Below are 15,833 nucleotides of genomic sequence, written 5' to 3' on the forward strand. Positions count from 1 at the left end.
TGTTCTTTTACACGGCCTAACTGGGGTGACAATGGTTTTCTTTTATTGTTTTCCTCAGATCACAGCTCGAACAAAGCCTGTCTACTGGCAATTCCTCTAAAGCCCTGTGCAATTTTACCATAAGTCGCATGCCTGTTCCTTGGTAAGTTTGTCTTTTGAATAGCTGTGAATCCCAGAGAGAGATTTGGCTTTTGCTACATTGCCGTCCTGAGACAAATCTCCGTAGGCTCTTTGAGTCTTTGCTTTACTTCTTGTCTGCTTTTTTCCAAGGCTACACATCTCATCCAGCAACTTGGTGACACTGATGAAATGCTCACTGGAAAGCCAAAGGACATACCCAGTAGAGGTCTGGAAGCTTTTCTTCCAGAAAGCTTTGAGTGCACTAGACCAGGCTCTTGATTCATTCGCCACCATGGTAAATCCAATCCCACAATTTCACAAAATCCGCCTTTCCCTGTGTGAAGGAATTCTGTGCAAAAACCAAAATGACTTTTTCCAATCCTAGGCCCCCAACAACAGCAACCCATCCTTGTCACATGCTCTTGAGGCTCTTGGAGAGGTGAGAATTGCCAACTTCAGCCAGGCACAGCTGCAGAGTGATGGCTTTGTCAGCAGCTGGTTCCAGACAAAGATCCGTCCGTTTTTGGCCTCTCCATCGCCCAACTTCCTATTCTGCCTGAGCTCCAAGAACTTCAGCTGCCATACGTACCAGACTGTGTAAGCAAATTTGTGATACATTGCTGAAGTGTGAACCTGATTGTAGAGGCACCTGCAGTTTTCTACCTGTTTAGATGTTAAAAGCACTCTCTCAAATTTTAGCATCCGGGTATTCAGCAGCCAAAGGCCATCCATGGAGCAAGAAACACAGCAAGCAGTCTTCACTCATTTCATCAAACCATTCCTTTCAAGAAATGACTCATCAGGTAAAGGCAGGCGCTCAGGCTCAATTTGTTAAAGTTTTGCTCGCACGTAGTGGTATTACCCTGCCACTGTCTTTGTTTCTGTCTTCTTTGCAGATCCTGGCTGTGTCTCATCTATCAGAAGTAGTGAAGAGTGGATACAGGCAAACCTTGGCGGCTTCTCTGGTTTTGCATCCCTGCGAGATTTGCAAGCCCTCAATCCCAACTTCTCCAGTGTGAGTGGCGACTGCAGTTGTAGTGTTCTTCCCTTCCCAAACCGAAAGGTCTTAGCTATGGTTTTGCAATTACTGCTGTTTGATTGCATATTGATTTCATTTCGTAGGCCGAATCGTTGTCAGTGCTCACTCCTGCTCAGGTGGCACAGCTGACGCTGAGCTCAGGGGCCTCGAATGACACAGACCAAATCGACCGGGTGTTTGAGCGACTTGAGGAGGGTAATGCTCTGGAGAATGTGGATGAATTCCTGACACAGCTGACAGCAAATGGAAAGGTAAGCTACTCATGACACTGGGAGAAGAAAGACAATCCTGGGCTTTTAACCGAGAATAGGCAGAGGTTAGATGTGTACCTAAACCTCTACAGCAGTTGTAGGAGACTCATTCGTATCAAATATTTTGTTACGTCCCTTCTGGTATCCTGTATGGTGTACTTGCACCATGTAAACTGTGTTGTGTTTACATCCTCTCGTGTCGTAACTTTACAGGTCCCTGATTTCCAACCTGTTGTGAGAGATCGTGTAATGAATAGGACCTTCACCATCATCAGTCCCCAATTCCCACGCTTCCAGACAGACGACTGGTCTGTTTGGTTCCATGTTAAACTGGTCCCTTTCCTCCCAAGTTTCAGTGCAGTGATGCTCAAGAATGCAACCTCAAATATAAATTGCACAAACTACCATGTTGTGTGAGTAGCCTGTCACAAACAAGCAAGATTGCATTGCACCAAAGTACAAAAATACAAATGAGGGACTGTGTAAGAATGTTTCTTTTCACCCATTACAGTGTGAGCGGGATGGCCAAAGCTTTCCCTGCAATACCGTTGCACAGATTACAAGAAATCACACATGTGCTGCTGGGCTACCTGAGAAAGTCCGCCAGTGTCATCAACGAGCCAGGTAGGGCTGACGCGCTAAACTGCGCCGTGTGGTTGCCTGTGCGGGCTTGAAATTGTGAAAAATATGCTGTAATGGCACTGAGAAGAAAACTGCCACAAGACTCGTTTCATGTGTATCCATGAAAAATGATTGGTACGAATGCTAACGTCCAACTACGGGCCTCAGTTTGCAGGCAGGGAATTCAGAGTGATGCCCAGTGGCTTGAGGCGAACTTGGGTCCATTCTCCCCATATACAACATACTCTGACCTCAAAGTCTTCAACCTCTCTGGGGTAAGTCATACATTTCACTACCAGTCTTCCATGAAAACAGCAGCACAATATTCTGAACTCGGAAAGCCTGCGCACAGGAGTGGTTTTGCCGTGTCAGAGAAAAGCAGGTCGTATATCCTCTGTTTGTGTTATCAGGTGGAAGTTGTGGACTCCCTCTCACCAGAGCAGAAGGCTGAGCTGATCCTGGATCCAGACAGCGGCGCTTTGGAGAATGAGGCCATCGTAAGGGAGGTGTTCACAAGCTTGAGAGCGACCGGTGACGCTGAGCAGCTCAGTCAGTTTTTCCAGGCCTTTACAGACATCAACAAGCAGGTGAAAGCTTAACTTTAAGATTGCCAGATTTTCCCGCAAAGTTGCCCGACAAACAGGTCACGTCAAACTTGTCCCAGGCTCAGGGAATGTTTGCAGAAGCCAATAAGGGGCCGAGATTTGGATCAAAATGATACATTTCTGATACGCTTGTGATGAAACGCTGCCGATGATTCCTTGATCATGTCCCTCATGCACTGAACTACAAAGATGTGTCACCAAGCTTGCTTTCATATCCACAATGAGTTAAGGAAGGTAAAATGTCCTCTTGAACTGAAACAGGAATCCTTTCATTTCAGAGAAACGTCACCTTCATCAGCAATCCAGCTGTGCGAAACACCATCTTGAACCTGACCTTGACAGTCCTTGCTCCTGAATTTGAAGACTTTGAGCCTGAAGACTTTAAGCTGTGGTTCCAGGTCAATTTGGCCACCGTGATAGCCAGCCTCCATCCTGGCAGCTTAGTGGTGATACCCAGTAACATCAGCTGTGCATCCTACGCAGCTATGTAAGAGATGATATTTCTGAAGTCCAAAGTCAGACACTTTGGGTTTGCATGATGTCACACTGTGGCTCTTAAACAAGTCAAAATAATTGGTGTTTTCTTCCTTCAGACTCACTGGTCTACATCAAAGTTTGAAATCCCTGCCAGTGCACCTTGCGCAGGGTGTGAGATCAAGCATAGAGTCACTCAAGGAGGCATTCACACGTAGGTTGACATACTTTTTCAAATGGCCCATTACCACTGCCGCAATGATAGCTGTATTGATGCCACGTCTTCGTTTCATTTTTCTCTCAAACAGGTTGCTCATTTGCAGATTCCTTCACGGTAAGCTCATTTTCTATGGGAGTATTACAGGGATTAAAAAGCAATATTTCATCAAAATTTACAAGACACAACTTTGGCACGTTCAAGTACTTTAAGTACTTGAAGTGGCTTTCGCCACTAGACTAACAGTCATGCTTTGCTTGTCTGCAGTGCAAGGGGACCCCGGTTGATGGTAAGTTTGTAAAATGCCAGACATTGCGAGTATGGTGACAAGATCGCAGTCTGAAGGTACAATGTCTGATACTGGAATATTGTCTTTTCACAGAGGACCTCATCTGTGCCGGAGTCAATAGGTAGGTGAATTACAGTTTTGTCCGGGGCTGAGTTTGCATAGGTAATGTTCTTTTACACGGCCTAACTGGGGTGACAATGGTTTTCTTTTTATTGTTTTCCTCAGATCACAGCTCGAACAAAGCCTGTCTACTGGCAATTCCTCTAAAGCCCTGTGCAATTTTACCATAAGTGCGCATGCCTGTTCCTTGGTAAGTTTGTCTTTTGAATAGCTGTGAATCCCAGAGAGAGATTTGGCTTTTGCTACATTGCCGTCCTGAGACAAATCTCCGTAGGCTCTTTGAGTCTTTGCTTTACTTCTTGTCTGCTTTTTTTCCAAGGCTACACATCTCACATCCAGCAACTTGGTGACACTGATGAAATGCTCACTGGAAAGCCAAAGGACATACCCAGTAGAGGTCTGGAAGCTTTTCTTCCAGAAAGCTTTGAGTGCACTAGACCAGGCTCTTGATTCATTCGCCACCATGGTAAATCCAATCCCACAATTTCACAAAATCCGCCTTTCCCTGTGTGAAGGAATTCTGTGCAAAAACCAAAATGACTTTTCCAATCCTAGGCCCCCAACAACAGCAACCCATCCTTGTCACATGCTCTTGAGGCTCTTGGAGAGGTGAGAATTGCCAACTTCAGCCAGGCACAGCTGCAGAGTGATGGCTTTGTCAGCAGCTGGTTCCAGACAAAGATCCGTCCGTTTTTGGCCTCTCCATCGCCCAACTTCCTATTCTGCCTGAGCTCCAAGAACTTCAGCTGCCATACGTACCAGACTGTGTAAGCAAATTTGTGATACATTGCTGAAGTGTGAACCTGATTGTAGAGGCACCTGCAGTTTTCTACCTGTTTAGATGTTAAAAGCACTCTCTCAAATTTTAGCATCCGGGTATTCAGCAGCCAAAGGCCATCCATGGAGCAAGAAACACAGCAAGCAGTCTTCACTCATTTCATCAAACCATTCCTTTCAAGAAATGACTCATCAGGTAAAGGCAGGCGCTCAGGCTCAATTTGTTAAAGTTTTGCTCGCACGTAGTGGTATTACCCTGCCACTGTCTTTGTTTCTGTCTTCTTTGCAGATCCTGGCTGTGTCTCATCTATCAGAAGTAGTGAAGAGTGGATACAGGCAAACCTTGGCGGCTTCTCTGGTTTTGCATCCCTGCGAGATTTGCAAGCCCTCAATCCCAACTTCTCCAGTGTGAGTGGCGACTGCAGTTGTAGTGTTCTTCCTTCCCAAACCGAAAGGTCTTAGCTATGGTTTTGCAATTACTGCTGTTTGATTGCATATTGATTTCATTTCGTAGGCCGAATCGTTGTCAGTGCTCACTCCTGCTCAGGTGGCACAGCTGACGCTGAGCTCAGGGGCCTCGAATGACACAGACCAAATCGACCGGTGTTTGAGCGACTTGAGGAGGGTAATGCTCTGGAGAATGTGGATGAATTCCTGACACAGCTGACAGCAAATGGAAAGGTAAGCTACTCATGACACTGGGAGAAGAAAGACAATCCTGGGCTTTTAACCGAGAATAGGCAGAGGTTAGATGTGTACCTAAACCTCTACAGCAGTTGTAGGAGACTCATTCAGTATCAAATATTTTGTTACGTCCCTTCTGGTATCCTGTATGGTGTACTTGCACCATGTAAACTGTGTTGTGTTTACATCCTCTCGTGTCGTAACTTTACAGGTCCCTGATTTCCAACCTGTTGTGAGAGATCGTGTAATGAATAGGACCTTCACCATCATCAGTCCCCAATTCCCACGCTTCCAGACAGACGACTGGTCTGTTTGGTTCCATGTTAAACTGGTCCCTTTCCTCCCAAGTTTCAGTGCAGTGATGCTCAAGAATGCAACCTCAAATATAAATTGCACAAACTACCATGTTGTGTGAGTAGCCTGTCACAAACAAGCAAGATTGCATTGCACCAAAGTACAAAAATACAAATGAGGGACTGTGTAAGAATGTTTCTTTTCACCCATTACAGTGTGAGCGGGATGGCCAAAGCTTTCCTGCAATACCGTTGCACAGATTACAAGAAATCACACATGTGCTGCTGGGCTACCTGAGAAAGTCCGCCAGTGTCATCAACGAGCCAGGTAGGGCTGACGCGCTAAACTGCGCCGTGTGGTTGCCTGTGCGGGCTTGAAATTGTGAAAAATATGCTGTAATGGCACTGAGAAGAAAACTGCCACAAGACTCGTTTCATGTGTATCCATGAAAAATGATTGGTACGAATGCTAACGTCCAACTACGGGCCTCAGTTTGCAGGCAGGGAATTCAGAGTGATGCCCAGTGGCTTGAGGCGAACTTGGGTCCATTCTCCCCATATACAACATACTCTGACCTCAAAGTCTTCAACCTCTCTGGGGTAAGTCATACATTTCACTACCAGTCTTCCATGAAAACAGCAGCACAATATTCTGAACTCGGAAAGCCTGCGCACAGGAGTGGTTTTGCCGTGTCAGAGAAAAGCAGGTCGTATATCCTCTGTTTGTGTTATCAGGTGGAAGTTGTGGACTCCCTCTCACCAGAGCAGAAGGCTGAGCTGATCCTGGATCCAGACAGCGGCGCTTTGGAGAATGAGGCCATCGTAAGGGAGGTGTTCACAAGCTTGAGAGCGACCGGTGACGCTGAGCAGCTCAGTCAGTTTTTCCAGGCCTTTACAGACATCAACAAGCAGGTGAAAGCTTAACTTTAAGATTGCCAGATTTTCCCGCAAAGTTGCCCGACAAACAGGTCACGTCAAACTTGTCCCAGGCTCAGGGAATGTTTGCAGAAGCCAATAAGGGGCCGAGATTTGGATCAAAATGATACATTTCTGATACGCTTGTGATGAAACGCTGCCGATGATTCCTTGATCATGTCCCTCATGCACTGAACTACAAAGATGTGTCACCAAGCTTGCTTTCATATCCACAATGAGTTAAGGAAGGTAAAATGTCCTCTTGAACTGAAACAGGAATCCTTTCATTTCCAGAGAAACGTCACCTTCATCAGCAATCCAGCTGTGCGAAACACCATCTTGAACCTGACCTTGACAGTCCTTGCTCCTGAATTTGAAGACTTTGAGCCTGAAGACTTTAAGCTGTGGTTCCAGGTCAATTTGGCCACCGTGATAGCCAGCCTCCATCCTGGCAGCTTAGTGGTGATACCCAGTAACATCAGCTGTGCATCCTACGCAGCTATGTAAGAGATGATATTTCTGAAGTCCAAAGTCAGACACTTTGGGTTTGCATGATGTCACACTGTGGCTCTTAAACAAGTCAAAATAATTGGTGTTTTCTTCCTTCAGACTCACTGGTCTACATCAAAGTTTGAAATCCCTGCCAGTGCACCTTGCGCAGGGTGTGAGATCAAGCATAGAGTCACTCAAGGAGGCATTCACACGTAGGTTGACATACTTTTTCAAATGGCCCATTACCACTGCCGCAATGATAGCTGTATTGATGCCACGTCTTCGTTTCATTTTTCTCTCAAACAGGTTGCTCATTTGCAGATTCCTTCACGGTAAGCTCATTTTCTATGGGAGTATTACAGGGATTAAAAAGCAATATTTCATCAAAATTTACAAGACACAACTTTGGCACGTTCAAGTACTTTAAGTACTTGAAGTGGCTTTCGCCACTAGACTAACAGTCATGCTTTGCTTGTCTGCAGTGCAAGGGGACCCCGGTTGATGGTAAGTTTGTAAAATGCCAGACATTGCGAGTATGGTGACAAGATCGCAGTCTGAAGGTACAATGTCTGATACTGGAATATTGTCTTTTCACAGAGGACCTCATCTGTGCCGGAGTCAATAGGTAGGTGAATTACAGTTTTGTCCGGGGCTGAGTTTGCATAGGTAATGTTCTTTTACGGCCTAACTGGGGTGACAATGGTTTTCTTTTTATTGTTTTCTCAGATCACAGCTCGAACAAAGCCTGTCTACTGGCAATTCCTCTAAAGCCCTGTGCAATTTTACCATAAGTGCGCATGCCTGTTCCTTGGTAAGTTTGTCTTTTGAATAGCTGTGAATCCCAGAGAGAGATTTGGCTTTTGCTACATTGCCGTCCTGAGACAAATCTCCGTAGGCTCTTTGAGTCTTTGCTTTACTTCTTGTCTGCTTTTTTTCCAAGGCTACACATCTCACATCCAGCAACTTGGTGACACTGATGAAATGCTCACTGGAAAGCCAAAGGACATACCCAGTAGAGGTCTGGAAGCTTTTCTTCCAGAAAGCTTTGAGTGCACTAGACCAGGCTCTTGATTCATTCGCCACCATGGTAAATCCAATCCCACAATTTCACAAAATCCGCCTTTCCTGTGTGAAGGAATTCTGTGCAAAAACCAAAATGACTTTTTCCAATCCTAGGCCCCCAACAACAGCAACCCATCCTTGTCACATGCTCTTGAGGCTCTTGGAGGTGAGAATTGCCAACTTCAGCCAGGCACAGCTGCAGAGTGATGGCTTTGTCAGCAGCTGGTTCCAGACAAAGATCCGTCCGTTTTTGGCCTCTCCATCGCCCAACTTCCTATTCTGCCTGAGCTCCAAGAACTTCAGCTGCCATACGTACCAGACTGTGTAAGCAAATTTGTGATACATTGCTGAAGTGTGAACCTGATTGTAGAGGCACCTGCAGTTTTCTACCTGTTTAGATGTTAAAAGCACTCTCTCAAATTTTAGCATCCGGTATTCAGCAGCCAAAGGCCATCCATGGAGCAAGAAACACAGCAAGCAGTCTTCACTCATTTCATCAAACCATTCCTTTCAAGAAATGACTCATCAGGTAAAGGCAGGCGCTCAGGCTCAATTTGTTAAAGTTTTGCTCGCACGTAGTGGTATTACCCTGCCACTGTCTTTGTTTCTGTCTTCTTTGCAGATCCTGGCTGTGTCTCATCTATCAGAAGTAGTGAAGAGTGGATACAGGCAAACCTTGGCGGCTTCTCTGGTTTTGCATCCCTGCGAGATTTGCAAGCCCTCAATCCCAACTTCTCCAGTGTGAGTGGCGACTGCAGTTGTAGTGTTCTTCCTTCCCAAACCGAAAGGTCTTAGCTATGGTTTTGCAATTACTGCTGTTTGATTGCATATTGATTTCATTTCGTAGGCCGAATCGTTGTCAGTGCTCACTCCTGCTCAGGTGGCACAGCTGACGCTGAGCTCAGGGGCCTCGAATGACACAGACCAAATCGACCGGGTGTTTGAGCGACTTGAGGAGGGTAATGCTCTGGAGAATGTGGATGAATTCCTGACACAGCTGACAGCAAATGGAAAGGTAAGCTACTCATGACACTGGGAGAAGAAAGACAATCCTGGGCTTTTAACCGAGAATAGGCAGAGGTTAGATGTGTACCTAAACCTCTACAGCAGTTGTAGGAGACTCATTCGTATCAAATATTTTGTTACGTCCTTCTGGTATCCTGTATGGTGTACTTGCACCATGTAAACTGTGTTGTGTTTACATCCTCTCGTGTCGTAACTTTACAGGTCCCTGATTTCCAACCTGTTGTGAGAGATCGTGTAATGAATAGGACCTTCACCATCATCAGTCCCCAATTCCCACGCTTCCAGACAGACGACTGGTCTGTTTGGTTCCATGTTAAACTGGTCCCTTTCCTCCCAAGTTTCAGTGCAGTGATGCTCAAGAATGCAACCTCAAATATAAATTGCACAAACTACCATGTTGTGTGAGTAGCCTGTCACAAACAAGCAAGATTGCATTGCACCAAAGTACAAAAATACAAATGAGGGACTGTGTAAGAATGTTTCTTTTCACCCATTACAGTGTGAGCGGGATGGCCAAAGCTTTCCTGCAATACCGTTGCACAGATTACAAGAAATCACACATGTGCTGCTGGGCTACCTGAGAAAGTCCGCCAGTGTCATCAACGAGCCAGGTAGGGCTGACGCGCTAAACTGCGCCGTGTGGTTGCCTGTGCGGGCTTGAAATTGTGAAAAATATGCTGTAATGGCACTGAGAAGAAAACTGCCACAAGACTCGTTTCATGTGTATCCATGAAAAATGATTGGTACGAATGCTAACGTCCAACTACGGGCCTCAGTTTGCAGGCAGGGAATTCAGAGTGATGCCCAGTGGCTTGAGGCGAACTTGGGTCCATTCTCCCCATATACAACATACTCTGACCTCAAAGTCTTCAACCTCTCTGGGGTAAGTCATACATTTCACTACCAGTCTTCCATGAAAACAGCAGCACAATATTCTGAACTCGAAAGCCTGCGCACAGGAGTGGTTTTGCCGTGTCAGAGAAAAGCAGGTCGTATATCCTCTGTTTGTGTTATCAGGTGGAAGTTGTGGACTCCCTCTCACCAGAGCAGAAGGCTGAGCTGATCCTGGATCCAGACAGCGGCGCTTTGGAGAATGAGGCCATCGTAAGGGAGGTGTTCACAAGCTTGAGAGCGACCGGTGACGCTGAGCAGCTCAGTCAGTTTTTCCAGGCCTTTACAGACATCAACAAGCAGGTGAAAGCTTAACTTTAAGATTGCCAGATTTTCCCGCAAAGTTGCCCGACAAACAGGTCACGTCAAACTTGTCCCAGGCTCAGGGAATGTTTGCAGAAGCCAATAAGTTGCCGAGATTTGGATCAAAATGATACATTTCTGATACGCTTGTGATGAAACGCTGCCGATGATTCCTTGATCATGTCCCTCATGCACTGAACTACAAAGATGTGTCACCAAGCTTGCTTTCATATCCACAATGAGTTAAGGAAGGTAAAATGTCCTCTTGAACTGAAACAGGAATCCTTTCATTTCCAGAGAAACGTCACCTTCATCAGCAATCCAGCTGTGCGAAACACCATCTTGAACCTGACCTTGACAGTCCTTGCTCCTGAATTTGAAGACTTTGAGCCTGAAGACTTTAAGCTGTGGTTCCAGGTCAATTTGGCCACCGTGATAGCCAGCCTCCATCCTGGCAGCTTAGTGGTGATACCCAGTAACATCAGCTGTGCATCCTACGCAGCTATGTAAGAGATGATATTTCTGAAGTCCAAAGTCAGACACTTTGGGTTTGCATGATGTCACACTGTGGCTCTTAAACAAGTCAAAATAATTGGTGTTTTTCCTTCAGACTCACTGGTCTACATCAAAGTTTGAAATCCCTGCCAGTGCACCTTGCGAGGGTGTGAGATCAAGCATAGAGTCACTCAAGGAGGCATTCACACGTAGGTTGACATACTTTTTCAAATGGCCCATTACCACTGCCGCAATGATAGCTGTATTGATGCCACGTCTTCGTTTCATTTTTCTCTCAAACAGGTTGCTCATTTGCAGATTCCTTCACGGTAAGCTCATTTTCTATGGGAGTATTACAGGGATTAAAAAGCAATATTTCATCAAAATTTACAAGACACAACTTTGGCACGTTCAAGTACTTTAAGTACTTGAAGTGGCTTTCGCCACTAGACTAACAGTCATGCTTTGCTTGTCTGCAGTGCAAGGGGACCCCGGTTGATGGTAAGTTTGTAAAATGCCAGACATTGCGAGTATGGTGACAAGATCGCAGTCTGAAGGTACAATGTCTGATACTGGAATATTGTCTTTTCACAGAGGACCTCATCTGTGCCGGAGTCAATAGGTAGGTGAATTACAGTTTTGTCCGGGGCTGAGTTTGCATAGGTAATGTTCTTTTACACGGCCTAACTGGGGTGACAATGGTTTTCTTTTTATTGTTTTCCTCAGATCACAGCTCGAACAAAGCCTGTCTACTGGCAATTCCTCTAAAGCCCTGTGCAATTTTACCATAAGTGCGCATGCCTGTTCCTTGGTAAGTTTGTCTTTTGAATAGCTGTGAATCCCAGAGAGAGATTTGGCTTTTGCTACATTGCCGTCCTGAGACAAATCTCCGTAGGCTCTTTGAGTCTTTGCTTTACTTCTTGTCTGCTTTTTTTCCAAGGCTACACATCTCACATCCAGCAACTTGGTGACACTGATGAAATGCTCACTGGAAAGCCAAAGGACATACCCAGTAGAGGTCTGGAAGCTTTTCTTCCAGAAAGCTTTGAGTGCACTAGACCAGGCTCTTGATTCATTCGCCACCATGGTAAATCCAATCCCACAATTTCACAAAATCCGCCTTTCCTGTGTGAAGGAATTCTGTGCAAAAACCAAAATGACTTTTTCCAATCCTAGGCCCCCAACAACAGCAACCCATCCTTGTCACATGCTCTTGAGGCTCTTGGAGAGGTGAGAATTGCCAACTTCAGCCAGGCACAGCTGCAGAGTGATGGCTTTGTCAGCAGCTGGTTCCAGACAAAGATCCGTCCGTTTTTGGCCTCTCCATCGCCCAACTTCCTATTCTGCCTGAGCTCCAAGAACTTCAGCTGCCATACGTACCAGACTGTGTAAGCAAATTTGTGATACATTGCTGAAGTGTGAACCTGATTGTAGAGGCACCTGCAGTTTTCTACCTGTTTAGATGTTAAAAGCACTCTCTCAAATTTTAGCATCCGGGTATTCAGCAGCCAAAGGCCATCCATGGAGCAAGAAACACAGCAAGCAGTCTTCACTCATTTCATCAAACCATTCCTTTCAAGAAATGACTCATCAGGTAAAGGCAGGCGCTCAGGCTCAATTTGTTAAAGTTTTGCTCGCACGTAGTGGTATTACCCTGCCACTGTCTTTGTTTCTGTCTTCTTTGCAGATCCTGGCTGTGTCTCATCTATCAGAAGTAGTGAAGAGTGGATACAGGCAAACCTTGGCGGCTTCTCTGGTTTTGCATCCCTGCGAGATTTGCAAGCCCTCAATCCCAACTTCTCCAGTGTGAGTGGCGACTGCAGTTGTAGTGTTCTTCCCTTCCCAAACCGAAAGGTCTTAGCTATGGTTTTGCAATTACTGCTGTTTGATTGCATATTGATTTCATTTCGTAGGCCGAATCGTTGTCAGTGCTCACTCCTGCTCAGGTGGCACAGCTGACGCTGAGCTCAGGGGCCTCGAATGACACAGACCAAATCGACCGGGTGTTTGAGCGACTTGAGGAGGGTAATGCTCTGGAGAATGTGGATGAATTCCTGACACAGCTGACAGCAAATGGAAAGGTAAGCTACTCATGACACTGGGAGAAGAAAGACAATCCTGGGCTTTTAACCGAGAATAGGCAGAGGTTAGATGTGTACCTAAACCTCTACAGCAGTTGTAGGAGACTCATTCAGATCAAATATTTTGTTACGTCCCTTCTGGTATCCTGTATGGTGTACTTGCACCATGTAAACTGTGTTGTGTTTACATCCTCTCGTGTCGTAACTTTACAGGTCCCTGATTTCCAACCTGTTGTGAGAGATCGTAATGAATAGGACCTTCACCATCATCAGTCCCCAATTCCCACGCTTCCAGACAGACGACTGGTCTGTTTGGTTCCATGTTAAACTGGTCCCTTTCCTCCCAAGTTTCAGTGCAGTGATGCTCAAGAATGCAACCTCAAATATAAATTGCACAAACTACCATGTTGTGTGAGTAGCCTGTCACAAACAAGCAAGATTGCATTGCACCAAAGTACAAAAATACAAATGAGGGACTGTGTAAGAATGTTTCTTTTCACCCATTACAGTGTGAGCGGGATGGCCAAAGCTTTCCCTGCAATACCGTTGCACAGATTACAAGAAATCACACATGTGCTGCTGGGCTACCTGAGAAAGTCCGCCAGTGTCATCAACGAGCCAGGTAGGGCTGACGCGCTAAACTGCGCCGTGTGGTTGCCTGTGCGGGCTTGAAATTGTGAAAAATATGCTGTAATGGCACTGAGAAGAAAACTGCCACAAGACTCGTTTCATGTGTATCCATGAAAAATGATTGGTACGAATGCTAACGTCCAACCACGGGCCTCAGTTTGCAGGCAGGGAATTCAGAGTGATGCCCAGTGGCTTGAGGCGAACTTGGGTCCATTCTCCCCATATACAACATACTCTGACCTCAAAGTCTTCAACCTCTCTGGGGTAAGTCATACATTTCACTACCAGTCTTCCATGAAAACAGCAGCACAATATTCTGAACTCGGAAAGCCTGCGCACAGGAGTGGTTTTGCCGTGTCAGAGAAAAGCAGGTCGTATATCCTCTGTTTGTGTTATCAGGTGGAAGTTGTGGACTCCCTCTCACCAGAGCAGAAGGCTGAGCTGATCCTGGATCCAGACAGCGGCGCTTTGGAGAATGAGGCCATCGTAAGGGAGGTGTTCACAAGCTTGAGAGCGACCGGTGACGCTGAGCAGCTCAGTCAGTTTTTCCAGGCCTTTACAGACATCAACAAGCAGGTGAAAGCTTAACTTTAAGATTGCCAGATTTTCCCGCAAAGTTGCCCGACAAACAGGTCACGTCAAACTTGTCCCAGGCTCAGGGAATGTTTGCAGAAGCCAATAAGGGGCCGAGATTTGGATCAAAATGATACATTTCTGATACGCTTGTGATGAAACGCTGCCGATGATTCCTTGATCATGTCCCTCATGCACTGAACTACAAAGATGTGTCACCAAGCTTGCTTTCATATCCACAATGAGTTAAGGAAGGTAAAATGTCCTCTTGAACTGAAACAGGAATCCTTTCATTTCCAGAGAAACGTCACCTTCATCAGCAATCCAGCTGTGCGAAACACCATCTTGAACCTGACCTTGACAGTCCTTGCTCCTGAATTTGAAGACTTTGAGCCTGAAGACTTTAAGCTGTGGTTCCAGGTCAATTTGGCCACCGTGATAGCCAGCCTCCATCCTGGCAGCTTAGTGGTGATACCCAGTAACATCAGCTGTGCATCCTACGCAGCTATGTAAGAGATGATATTTCTGAAGTCCAAAGTCAGACACTTTGGGTTTGCATGATGTCACACTGTGGCTCTTAAACAAGTCAAAATAATTGGTGTTTTCTTCCTTCAGACTCACTGGTCTACATCAAAGTTTGAAATCCCTGCCAGTGCACCTTGCGCAGGGTGTGAGATCAAGCATAGAGTCACTCAAGGAGGCATTCACACGTAGGTTGACATACTTTTTCAAATGGCCCATTACCACTGCCGCAATGATAGCTGTATTGATGCCACGTCTTCGTTTCATTTTTCTCTCAAACAGGTTGCTCATTTGCAGATTCCTTCACGGTAAGCTCATTTTCTATGGGAGTATTACAGGGATTAAAAAGCAATATTTCATCAAAATTTACAAGACACAACTTTGGCACGTTCAAGTACTTTAAGTACTTGAAGTGGCTTTCGCCACTAGACTAACAGTCATGCTTTGCTTGTCTGCAGTGCAAGGGGACCCCGGTTGATGGTAAGTTTGTAAAATGCCAGACATTGCGAGTATGGTGACAAGATCGCAGTCTGAAGGTACAATGTCTGATACTGGAATATTGTCTTTTCACAGAGGACCTCATCTGTGCCGGAGTCAATAGGTAGGTGAATTACAGTTTTGTCCGGGGCTGAGTTTGCATAGGTAATGTTCTTTTACACGGCCTAACTGGGGTGACAATGGTTTTCTTTTTATTGTTTTCCTCAGATCACAGCTCGAACAAAGCCTGTCTACTGGCAATTCCTCTAAAGCCCTGTGCAATTTTACCATAAGTGCGCATGCCTGTTCCTTGGTAAGTTTGTCTTTTGAATAGCTGTGAATCCCAGAGAGAGATTTGGCTTTTGCTACATTGCCGTCCTGAGACAAATCTCCGTAGGCTCTTCGAGTCTTTGCTTTACTTCTTGTCTGCTTTTTTTCCAAGGCTACACATCTCACATCCAGCAACTTGGTGACACTGATGAAATGCTCACTGGAAAGCCAAAGGACATACCCAGTAGAGGTCTGGAAGCTTTTCTTCCAGAAAGCTTTGAGTGCACTAGACCAGGCTCTTGATTCATTCGCCACCATGGTAAATCCAATCCCACAATTTCACAAAATCCGCCTTTCCCTGTGTGAAGGAATTCTGTGCAAAAACCAAAATGACTTTTCCAATCCTAGGCCCCCAACAACAGCAACCCATCCTTGTCACATGCTCTTGAGGCTCTTGGAGAGGTGAGAATTGCCAACTTCAGCCAGGCACAGCTGCAGAGTGATGGCTTTGTCAGCAGCTGGTTCCAGACAAAGATCCGTCCGTTTTTGGCCTCTCCATCGCCCAACTTCCTATTCTGCCTGAGCTCCAAGAACTTCAGCTGCCAT

At 45.8% G+C, this 15,833-nt stretch overlaps 2 protein-coding genes and 4 long non-coding RNA genes across 6 annotated transcripts; all 6 read left to right on the plus strand.

Annotated features, from left to right (window-relative positions):
• Positions 1-3,708: 3,708 nt before the first annotated feature.
• Positions 3,709-4,144, plus strand: LOC120787055. Its single transcript, XR_005706862.1, has 3 exons — positions 3,709-3,737; positions 3,842-3,926; positions 4,056-4,144. It is a non-coding gene; the product is annotated as an uncharacterized LOC120787055 (long non-coding RNA).
• On the plus strand, positions 4,140-5,868 carry LOC120787053. The gene is made up of 6 exons (XM_040122811.1): positions 4,140-4,202; positions 4,292-4,503; positions 4,606-4,709; positions 4,803-4,921; positions 5,028-5,138; positions 5,707-5,868. The coding sequence occupies exons 1-6, from the start codon at positions 4,200-4,202 to the stop codon at positions 5,866-5,868; spliced, it is 711 nt and encodes a 236-aa protein (XP_039978745.1). The 5' UTR covers positions 4,140-4,199.
• A 1,625-nt stretch (positions 5,869-7,493) lies between these two features.
• Positions 7,494-7,926, plus strand: LOC120787052. Its single transcript, XR_005706861.1, has 3 exons — positions 7,494-7,522; positions 7,624-7,708; positions 7,838-7,926. It is a non-coding gene; the product is annotated as an uncharacterized LOC120787052 (long non-coding RNA).
• Positions 7,927-11,267: 3,341 nt separating this feature from the next.
• On the plus strand, positions 11,268-11,703 carry LOC120787056. The gene is made up of 3 exons (XR_005706863.1): positions 11,268-11,296; positions 11,401-11,485; positions 11,615-11,703. It is a non-coding gene; the product is annotated as an uncharacterized LOC120787056 (long non-coding RNA).
• On the plus strand, positions 11,699-13,010 carry LOC120787054. The gene is made up of 6 exons (XM_040122812.1): positions 11,699-11,761; positions 11,851-12,062; positions 12,165-12,268; positions 12,362-12,480; positions 12,588-12,755; positions 12,969-13,010. Exons 1-6 carry the CDS (start codon positions 11,759-11,761, stop codon positions 13,008-13,010), a joined length of 648 nt encoding a protein of 215 aa, XP_039978746.1. The 5' UTR covers positions 11,699-11,758.
• Positions 13,011-15,052: 2,042 nt separating this feature from the next.
• LOC120787051 lies at positions 15,053-15,488 on the plus strand. Its single transcript, XR_005706860.1, has 3 exons — positions 15,053-15,081; positions 15,186-15,270; positions 15,400-15,488. It is a non-coding gene; the product is annotated as an uncharacterized LOC120787051 (long non-coding RNA).
• Positions 15,489-15,833: the final 345 nt, after the last annotated feature.

The sequence above is a fragment of the Xiphias gladius genome, unplaced genomic scaffold, assembly GCF_016859285.1.
Source record: "Xiphias gladius isolate SHS-SW01 ecotype Sanya breed wild unplaced genomic scaffold, ASM1685928v1 HiC_scaffold_1053, whole genome shotgun sequence".
Taxonomy (NCBI): Eukaryota; Metazoa; Chordata; class Actinopteri; order Istiophoriformes; family Xiphiidae; genus Xiphias; species Xiphias gladius.